This window comes from Argiope bruennichi, chromosome 4 (assembly GCF_947563725.1).
Source record: "Argiope bruennichi chromosome 4, qqArgBrue1.1, whole genome shotgun sequence".
Taxonomy (NCBI): Eukaryota; Metazoa; Arthropoda; class Arachnida; order Araneae; family Araneidae; genus Argiope; species Argiope bruennichi.
In genome coordinates, this window is record NC_079154.1 from 8707504 (window position 1) to 8718431 (window position 10928).

The 10928-nt window shown below is 28.5% G+C and overlaps 1 protein-coding gene across 1 annotated transcript; it reads right to left on the minus strand.

Annotated features, from left to right (window-relative positions):
* Positions 1–712: 712 nt before the first annotated feature.
* Positions 713–10475, minus strand: LOC129965686 (probable serine carboxypeptidase CPVL). Its single transcript, XM_056079791.1, has 3 exons — positions 10173–10475; positions 6724–7054; positions 713–1527 (listed from the first exon to the last, which is right to left on the minus strand). Exons 1-3 carry the CDS (start codon positions 10473–10475, stop codon positions 734–736), a joined length of 1428 nt encoding a protein of 475 aa, XP_055935766.1. The 3' UTR covers positions 713–733.
* Between the last annotated feature and the right edge of the window lie 453 nt (positions 10476–10928).

Consider the following 10928-nt stretch of genomic DNA (forward strand, 5'->3'; position numbering starts at 1 on the left):
TAATTTGTATGTTTAAAATGCCCTCGATTTTTGAACCCTTTGTGTTATGCCATTTACATCGTAGCATACCCAGAATATATTGTTCTGAATTTATTATTTGCTTGAAAACCTTTATTTCTTTAATAAATTTTTCATATAAATCGACAAAACTAAATGAAAATATCGAAGGAAAAGTTTCATATACACGCATTAAAAAAAGAACTGTGCAAAAAATTAAAAAGACACGGAAAACGCACACTTAAGCATTTAATAACGAAATATATGTATGGAATATATATAACGAAGTATATGAAATAATGTATATAACGAAAAGAAATAATATTTTTGATATAAGGAGATAAAATTATTATTTAATAAAAAACTTTTGACTAGATTTTTAAAATTTTTTGTTATATCAATTATATTTAACATTACACAAGAATATTTTATTCTAAACTGATTATTTGATTGAAAACATTTTTAAATGCATTAAAAAAAGATTCCGAAAAAAATTAAAAAAACAGTACACACAATTTTAAGCATTTAAAGTACAGGTAAAAAGTAAGAACATTTTTGATAATTGACATTGTATTCATCTATTTATAAAGTAACGTAAATAAAATGATATGCGATAAATTTGAAAACGGAATTTTCAATAATTCTATGTATTTTTTGCGTAACATTAATAAAATAAAGATATATATGAAGATTAAATCTTTCTTTTTCTTAAAAATGGCGTTGCGAAAATTTTATTTCAAACATAAGAAATTCCTCTTATAAATCTTGTGATGAGATCTAGAGCAACTTTCGGTTGATCGTAAGGTACTACATGGCCAGAATCTCTCACCAAGACTTCATAAAAGTCGCCCACATTGTGGACGTATCCAGCGATTCTGGATGTACCATCGTCCAGTTTCCATATTGCCCTTTCAGCATTCTTGTATGCATCGGCGCTTTTCCATTGCACGCTATGCAAGAAGTTCACCGTCAGTGGATAAGGTATGATGAGATCCATCTGGCCACTGTAGAAGAGGACTTTATAGTGATTCATGAGGACAGTGACTTCTGGTTTTACAGACTGCATAATATCGAGTAGCAAATTTTTCTGAGCTTTTTCGCCATTCTGAAATGTCAGATTACCGACATGGATAGCCTTCCGGACCTGTGGTAGATTGATGAAGCTCTTATAATAGTTGAAATCTTCCGGTTCTTTGGTTCGAAGGTAGTTGTAATAAAACTGATAATCAGTGTAATTAGTGAAGTAGCTTGTGTATGGCAAGACATTAAACTGGATTATTAATTTATCTACTTCAACAAGAGCTTCGTAATATTCGTTACGGCGAATATGTTGGCGTATCGAGTCGGAAAGGTTCTGCATGACGGCTGCTTGCTTTCTGTCAATGAGTCCGAGTTGGTATAAATATGGACTATAATCCAGCATGGTTTCAGGATCACATAATCCATTGCCTATTGCTATACCTTTAAAGTTTATTTTAGATGACAATCCTTCCTTATGAATTTTGTATGCCAGGGATGGTACGTACTTTCCTAAAACACAAATAAAAATAAAATAAATTTCATTGCAAATTAAAGTAAAATATAATTAAAAATGACCTTTAATATTTTTTAAAAAAAGAGAATTTTATTTTTAAGATATGTAATTAAATTCGGGATGAGTGAATTGAAAAAATTTATATATATTCGAATCTTTGTTTCAAATATATTAAAAAACATTTATTAAACTCTCTCTCTCTCTCTCTATATATATATATATGTATGTATGCATGCATGTATGGATGGATGGATTTAAAGATATTTTAAACTCTAATTTCAATTCCAAAGTAATTTCCGAAGTTTTATCTTAATTTAGCTCATATCAAAGTCATTCTAGAATATTTTTTTATTTCCTGATCCCATTCAATTTTTTCTATTTAATTAATTGAAGAGGAACTTTGTAAAATGCTTTAGTCAGCGGTTCCCACGCTGCGGGTGAAAGGATAAAAATTGTTGATCTAAACAAATTCTTTTGTAATGATCCCTGTGTTTCCCTTACTTGTGATTGACACGTGTCGGAGATCCCTATAAGAATCTTAATAGTATATTAGCACTGTGAAAAAAATATTTTCCTTATCATTACTTCATGTTATATAAGACTAAGGATAATTTGTTTCTCTCTTCTTTCCCAGTTCTGCTTTTGTGCCACGGTGTGGCGGACGTGCCTTGTCTACGCCTTCTTGTAAATAATTTATGCATTCCCGGGTCAGAAATTAAAAATTTAAAAATGCAAAGAATTAAATGCTCACACATATGTAAATATAATTTTTTAGCATAGTTGTGGTTGCAGAGAGAAAAAACACTTTCAAATTTTAAACTTGCTTTATTCCATCGCGGGAGGCATAATTTATGTACAAGCAGAAGCATGCATGAAATTTTCAGTTAATTTTCACATCATTTTGCATTAAATAAGTTAAAAATCTATTTAATCAAACATATTTTTTATTGGATAATTCAAAAACCACAGAGGTACATTGCAAAATTATAATAACTAAATAAATAAAATATTCATTGAACTGAAATTTATGAAGTATTTTTGCCAAAATTTGGAATTAGAAAAAATATCATTTAGAGATGTTAATAACATTGAAACGTAAATTACGGAAGTATCAAAAGATCGATGTATCTTTCTAAAAAATAAAATGGAAAAAAATTCAAACTGTTTTATTAATAAACTTCAGAAAATATAAACATTGAACATAAAATGTTGGATATTTTCTTAAAATCGACTTTTTAATACAGTTATTATTTATGAAATGGAAAAAGACTTTTAACTTTCACTTGGCAAAAATGTGCAACTTTTAGTGTAATATTCCAAACATTTAAGGTTAATCAATATATAAAGGAGTTGAGACATTAAAATATTGTGTTAATAAAGAACATTAAAACAGGGAAAGTTATTCCATTATGCTCCTCCATTTTTCCTTTTTTCTTTAAATAAATTTCATTGCTAATTTAATTTGTTTCCATTTAATATTTAAATCTATTAACTACTCAATGTTATTTTTAGATAAATGTCTTCATTCTTCGAATAAATAAAAAGAAAATCATGAGCAAAGTTTAAATTCACTCTGCCACTTTTTTACTATCCGGAAATTGTGCATCACTGCTTAGAAAATGAAGAGGAAAAAAATCTTTTTTTTTTCTTTTCTTTCGACGAATTTAAATATTGAAACTAAATAAGAAAAAAAAAGGATATTTAATTATATATTGAATTTAATTGAAAGTAATTTATTCAAATAGTTCATCCAATTTCTTCGTTAAAATTGAACAGAATTTCTTGAAATCTAAATGATTTTTGTAAACATTTTTTTTTTACATATAATGATGAATCTGATTAAAATGTTTGCATAGTTTTTGAGATACCAGTATTATTATTTATGATCATGTTAAATATTTAAAGAAATCTCGACTTCAAATAAAATACCTTTAACGTCTAGGAACATAATTTCTTAAAGATCTACGACAGTTTTAATCTACAAATCGACTTTTCCAATTTTTAATCGATTATTTTATATTGATGAATTGCAGTGACTTTTCAATTTAATATTTAAAAAAGTTGATATTTCACTGATTATAAAGATGTATCGTATATATGGGTTTAAAAAAATGAAAGATCACAAATCAACATTGACAAGGAGAGTTAAAAAAGCATTATGACATTTCTTTTTTGAAATTTTGATATACTTTTATAAATTTACATTTATTGCAATCTTATGAAATCTTATACTACAATGTTTAAAAATATTATGTATGTATTAAATCTGTTTTTATTTATTTCTATGCAAAAGTCTATTTTTTAACTATTTAGAATTTTTTTTTAAAGATTTTTAAGTTACAAAACAGTTAACAATTAAAAAAAAATATTTTAAGCATATTAAAATGACATGTACGCTATTTCTGAAGAGATTTTATGTAGAATTTTTTTTTTTTTGCTAAGACAAGACTTGTGTTTATGACGATTATGGAATCACAAAATTTATCCCATTTGTTAATAACAATCAACACACACACACACACACACACACACACACACACACACACACACACACACACACACACACACACACACACACACACACACACACACACACACACACACACACACAAAATATATTTTCGTCAGTTTTGCACTGAAAATGGCTCTATTTCCATATATACTAAATTTTGCATCAGATCTAATATTTGCATGAAAAATATCTCCTTTATTCAAAACGAATACTGATTATTTTCATTATTGAGAACACACTAGTTCTCTTAAAGAATATCATTAGTTGCAACCGATTTAAAATTATTGCAATGTGCTTGGAGTTATGCGAGACTTTTTTACTAAACCACTTCAGTTATTCTACATTGATAGTGATTGCATGAACAGAAATAGGTTTTCCTTCTCTATAGGTTGCATGAAGTTGCTATGATTTCTATTGGTAAAAATTTTTCATCGATTCCAGGAGCATAATGATACGAATTTTTGATCTTCCACAGGAAGCAAAGAGAGGATGCATTTTATTTTTATGTAAATTTTTATAATACTAATGAAAAAAATATTTAATTGAGCTTTTAATATTAATTATGCCATGAAATTTTTTTTATTATAAATAAACAATAAAATTATTTTAAAACAGCAATGCACTTCCATTTTATTGCTCAGTGCTACAAGAAATATAGAAAAGGAAATGGAAGAATTATTTTCGGGCTTCAATTTTTATTAAAATTAATTATTGAAATCCTAAATAGTTTAATATCCTGAATTTTATACGTTTATTAACTGAATATTAAATTATTTAAATTTAAAAGAATAAAGCAAATTATGTTACTGATACGACTATGCACCACTCTGTAATAAAGCATTAAAGCTGCAGTGCAACTTTTTTTCACCCAATTAAAAGACGCAATCCACCATAAATCAAAAGATAAACATAAAAAAATGAAAGCATTTAAAAGTAGAAATTGCTTTACAACAATTAGGATATGTTGTTTCTATTAATTTTCCGCTGTCTCAACTTTTACATTCCTCATTTAATAATCTAGTCACACATCCTCTGACTTCCAGACGCAGGTCTAATAATGTTTTTTTTTGAAAATTTATTATAACTAATCTTTAACTATTCGCCACATTTACATATGATTTATGACAAACTCTCACAATAAAAACAAATCTCAAAATTCAGCCTTGAAACTTTTCTCTTAAGCATATAAATATATGGTTTTCGTAATGTTTAACTCTAATGACTCTAATAATTGGGATCATATTCCAATAACCATAATAGTTTATGAAATTGAATTTTCCTCTTTGTTACGAGCATTTGAACCATCTAAATTTTGCTGATAGGCTCATTATAATTTTTCGTCTGGGAAAGCAATGAAAGATATTGTTAAGCAGGATGAACTAAATAACTAAAATTCTATAATATGAGATTTTTATTAATGCTTTTTTAAAATGTAATTTCCTGAGTTTCCTTTCATATTTGTATAATGTTATTAAAAATATGCCCCCATTACCTAAGCATTTTCTGGAATGAAAATTCTAATATTATAATTCCCATTTTTCATTAACTCGAAAATATCACATCTAGGGTAGAATTGCACACTATATATTTTCTATGTTTATTATTTTTTATTATCATCCTTTTATTATTTTATCGAGATATTGAATAAAAATAATAATCTAAAGTTAAAATAAGTTAAATTCTTCAAACAATTCTTTCATTCAAAAGCAATATATAATAAAATTTTAATAGTGAACAGTTTCTAGCCAAGGGCACAAAAAAAAAAAAAAAAAAAAAAAAAAACCTGGCAACCTTTCAAAGAAACATTTGAAAGTTCATCATGAAAGAAATGATAAACTTCATGAAAAGTTTATCTATCTGGATGGCTGTGACAATGGTAACAAATGTTGAAATGCAATAAAAAAAATGCCAAGATCAACACATTTGACAAAAAAATCATCAAAGAAAGTTATATTTTGATAATCAAATATTATTTTTCAGGTGGACTTTTTTTAATTTCAAGAAATTGCAGATATCTCTGTAATTTAGTTTGTAAATGATCGAATAGCTTTCTTTCTTCCGCTAAAAATTATACGTTTTGATGAATGCATTGGGATATTTTAACTTATAAAATAACACTGAACAAAATATTTTCAAAGAGGTTTGTTTGTTTATTTGTTTGAATGAGGGGGATTTAGGGATTTTTAGCTACAAAGGCTTTCAAAGAGGTAAGATTGTACATCAACAAAAATTGAAGCTGCCATTTGACAAAGCGAAATCTTTCATGAAGCAATGTTTGCAAATATTTAGAAATAGTGTTACATACTTTTAAAAATATTAAGAATAATGCAAAGACATATCCGATTTGTGCAGGATTTTCGTAGAATCTTCTGCTCTTCAACAACTTGAAGGTGAATAAATGTTTTGGGAGGCATAGGATAGGCGTCTATATCACCCAAACTCATTTTTCAATCGTCTTCCCAGTTTCTAATCAACATTCTTTAACACTGCGCTTACTGTTTGTTAAATGAAATTTTTTAAAAATAATCAAACAGTTTTTTCTTTTGAAATAAACAGTATTTATTTTATGAACAGTGAAAAAAAAGCAAAAAACTTATTTATTAGATTGACTTTCGGTTAAAATGTTCTGTACGGATTTATTAGATTGACGGATTCAAAATTTGCAAAGGAAATTCTTTACCTCCATACGACTCTCCTACTATGTAGAAGTCATTATTTCTGTACTCATGAAACAACGTGAAGAATTGTTGTAAGAATTCGTATAAGTCTTTCGCCACAGACTCCTGGTTTGTTGGGTAGGCATAGTCACTGTCAGTGAAACTAAAACCAGTACCAACCGGGTTATCCACATATATGACATGAAAAGATTTCGCCCAGTGAAACTGTCTCAGCTTCGCTGTCGTGTTTGAGTCGAGGACATATGGGCCATGCTCCACAAAAAGGCCGAAAAGACCAGACAATCCAGGTCCTCCTTGGAGCCACAAAATGATGGGGGCTTTGACATCTTGGTTCTATGAAACAATTAATAAAAATAAATAATAAATGAAGAAAAACAGCTTTTAACAACTTTTGATAATAATACAATTAAAATTATTGAATATGAATGATTTTAATATTTTTCTAATTTTTAATCACATTATATGATTAGAAATATTATGAGAACTTTAAATTAATTTTTCTCAAATGGGCTAATAGGTGGCACCAGTGGTATGGAATCAAAATTTAATTATATGAATCGAATAGTCGATAATCAAGTTTCAATAATATTATAAATTTCCATTGTCATTTAAAACACACACATGTACAGAATTTAAAACTATAGTTCATCAGGGAATGAAAAAGAATATTAATTCCTTTACAAATATGAGATAAATCAAGTTAAATAAAAGTTTTTAGAAACCACTGAAAGGCTTTATTTAAGGAGAAAACAATAACCTTCCTCTTTAATTTGTTGACATTATTTAAAAGAGCATGATTATTGATATTAATTTATGAATTATATTATTTAATATAATTGCATCCTACCACGTTAGTTTCATCTCTGGGTAAATAGAGGTTTACAGAGATTCTTATTGGATATAATAGCTTTCAGTTATATATTTTATAATTGGTGAAATGCACTCAAATTTAAGAGAATAAAATGAAAAATTTTATTTTTGGATGGTGAAAAAATGATGATAAGATTTCATTGACATCATTTATTAAGGAAAGAAGTAACACAATTATTTAAGTGTTCTGAAGAAATGTGCATCTACTTTTTAGATCGTGGATCTTGAAGGTACAAATGATTGCTATAATCACTTTTTAAATTCTGTGTGCTCTCTTTAAGTTCGAAATATAATAAAAAGAAGTAAAATAAACAAACAAAAAAAATCGAGATTTATAAGAATTTTTTCGTTGATCTTCTTGAGTCCAGAAATCACATATTTGAAATTATGTCTATATGTCTCTGAACCGGATAACTGAAAAATGCTTTGAGTGAAACGAATAAAATTTGGTATGTGCTGTTTTAGATTTAATTTTTAGATTTCCATGAAATTTTGAAGGAAATCGATTTACAAGTCTGCCTTTCTGAGTACAAGTGAACATACCTACTACAAAACGTAAAAAAGTAGATGGATAAAATTGGATACAGATATAACGTTTAAAGTTTAAATTTATATTAAATTTTCAGCCAAATTCGACAGATAATAACTTGGTTTGTACTTCCAATGACATTAACTGCTATAACTCAAAAACAGAATAATTTGAATACATGAAATTTTGTACACAGTTTTACCATTCAATGAGTAGATCCTAATTAAATTTGAATGAAATCCCTCAAAGAATGGACCGTCTGTCGATCTGTAGATTTGCATGTATGCAAACGCGATAACTCAAATGCGCAATGACGCAAGTTTGTTACGTGATCCTATTTGCCAAACGCAGAATCGTTTCATAATTTGATTTCAATCGATCGAAAAAAGAAAAAAAAAGTCATCACAAATATTGACTCGCTTTTTTCCCATTATACTACAAATCAAAGAATGCTTATGCGTGGAAGCCCAAAAATAAAATTCTGAGCATTAATGGCATACACGATTTTGCCAAAGTATACAATTTCCTGCGGAGAATACTCCTATAGTAGAGAGGAAGTTTCGAGTAGACCACTCTTGCTTGTTCGCAAGGTAATGCATTTTGTCCTAAAGGAGGAAACTTGAAAAATTATTTCGTATCTTCATCTAGTAATAGGCATTTTGATATTATTAACTGAGAAATTAATTTTTTTTAACTTTTTCATGGACCCAGGTAGCCTAGTGGTATTGTTTTGGCATTGGAACTTTAGAATGGCAGGTTCGAGACTCGATTCCGCACACGAAACGCTGTGTGAGTCGGCTTGGTTCGCGCAAAATCAATTGAGGCCAAATGCGCTTCCGCCAGTGTAATCCGGAAGCTTGAAGCGGGAGATGTCATCCTAGTCTTCTGATCGCAATTCAATATTAGGATATCCACTCGAAATACCTTTAGTGTTGCTCTAAAACGAACCGTTAATAAAACTAAACTAATTTAAACTAGATCTTTTCACGAATAGCTTTTAATAACGTTTGAAACAAAACAAGTAAGAGTGTATTTTAAACGTTATAACTGAATGACTTAGATAAATATCATGGCAGGCCTGTTTTTCGTTTTTTATATGCATCGAAAATACAGATAGACAGACGATCAACCGATGAACGGATTTTCTTCAAAATATAAGCATCTTTACTTCAGATGCTAAGATAATTTTTAATCATCTTGCTCTTTGCCGTTGCTTCATTTGCGCTAGAGCAGCCAGATAGACAGGCTTCTTCTGAAAGGATTTATTTCAAAACTGATAGAAACCTAAAAATTTAGTCCAAAGACCATATACTAAATTTCATTCGTCCAGCTCAAAGCGTTTTTGAGTTGCTGTATTTACAGATAAATGAACAGGCAGACGTCATTTTAAAAATATGCTTTTCGAACTCTGGCGTATCTGAAACGTGGGGATTCATCAAAATCTGGAGTTCAACTTTTTGACAATTTTTTATATGAAAAAGTTAGATATGAGAAATGATACGTATGAGATCGTATATGAGAAAGTTATAAGGAATCATACTTCCATTAGAGATAGTTAATAAAAGAAACAGTGCATTATTTTAATCATTTTTAAAATTACGCAATATACATTTTTGTAATAGTTGGGGCATTCATTTCGGCTGTGCAAAAAGAAATAATTTTCTGTTAATAATTATTACCTTATAAGTATAAACATAATTAGAATAATATAGTCTCTTTAAATCAATCATTGCGTTTTATCACCGTGACACTAATACTAAAAATTTTCATGTAACCAATTTATTGAAAGTGTCGCTTAATGCCATAAGTGAAATGATAGAAATAATTTCTTGTTGTTTAAAACATGAGAGCTTTAATCCATTCATTTGTGATACTTTTAGCATCTCATTTACATTTTAGCATATTTTTATATGAATAAAATACATAGTCTTACTCTTCAAATTTCTGAACAGCATCATTTACAAAGCAAACATTATTTTTTTGATGATGAATTGCATTTTCAATCCAGAAATTTAATATGCAATTTTATATCATCATTTAAGACGTACTTACCACCGCAGGAAAGAACCAGAAGAAAATATTACTATTATATTTTTCATTCACTGTAAAAAATCCGCTGTAACTCAAAACTTCAGGAGAATTTGGTATTGTTCCTACTCGACTGAGAGTTTTGGCTTTATCCGGATTTCCAGACCGAATGTAAGGTGTCAAGAAAAGTGGTTGACCATAATCAGGCGACGGCTTATATTGTGATTTTATCGAATAATCAAAAATTTCATTTGTTTCAACGGCGTTCACGTAACATAAATTAAAAATTATAAAACTAAAAAATACCGTTATTTTTTTACATCCCATTTTTAATACTTGTCACAAAATATGTACTTCGTCTGTTTCAGTAAATTTCAGCCGGTCTTGCAGTGTCTTCATTAATAATTCATTCACATGATGTAAACTTATGTCAAGGTTGGGACTTGCTTGACGAGATATTAACTTTTCACCAGCGGGGGTTGTCTTGCTGTTTATCTGATCGCCGAGAAGTGTATTCCTTTGCTCAAGGACACAGAATTCATTAACTGGCGTAAAAAGAACTTTTATGTAACAGAATGTTTTAATTTTTAATTATATTTTTGATGCACAAAAGCTCTTTTATGCGAACATAACAAGAAACTGACATATAAAGAAAGTCAAACGGAACATTTTATTAAATTACATTGGAATTTAACAGAATAAGTATGAAATTATAGATTTTTTTGTTACCCTTTCATCACTTTGTTTTCCACATTAGATAAAAAAAGTTCATACTTATAT

Bases quoted from the DNA above. Each gene is read 5' to 3' on its own strand.
- LOC129965686 (XM_056079791.1), bottom strand. From the start codon at position 10,475: ATGGGATGTAAAAAAATAACGGTATTTTTTAGTTTTATAATTTTTAAT. The intron at 7,055-10,172 runs GTAAGTACGTCT...ATTGTTTCATAG, and splicing joins TCTGGTTCTTTCCTGCGGTG to AACCAAGATGTCAAAGCCCC. The intron at 1,528-6,723 runs GTAAAGAATTTC...TTTGTGTTTTAG, and splicing joins AGTAGGAGAGTCGTATGGAG to GAAAGTACGTACCATCCCTG.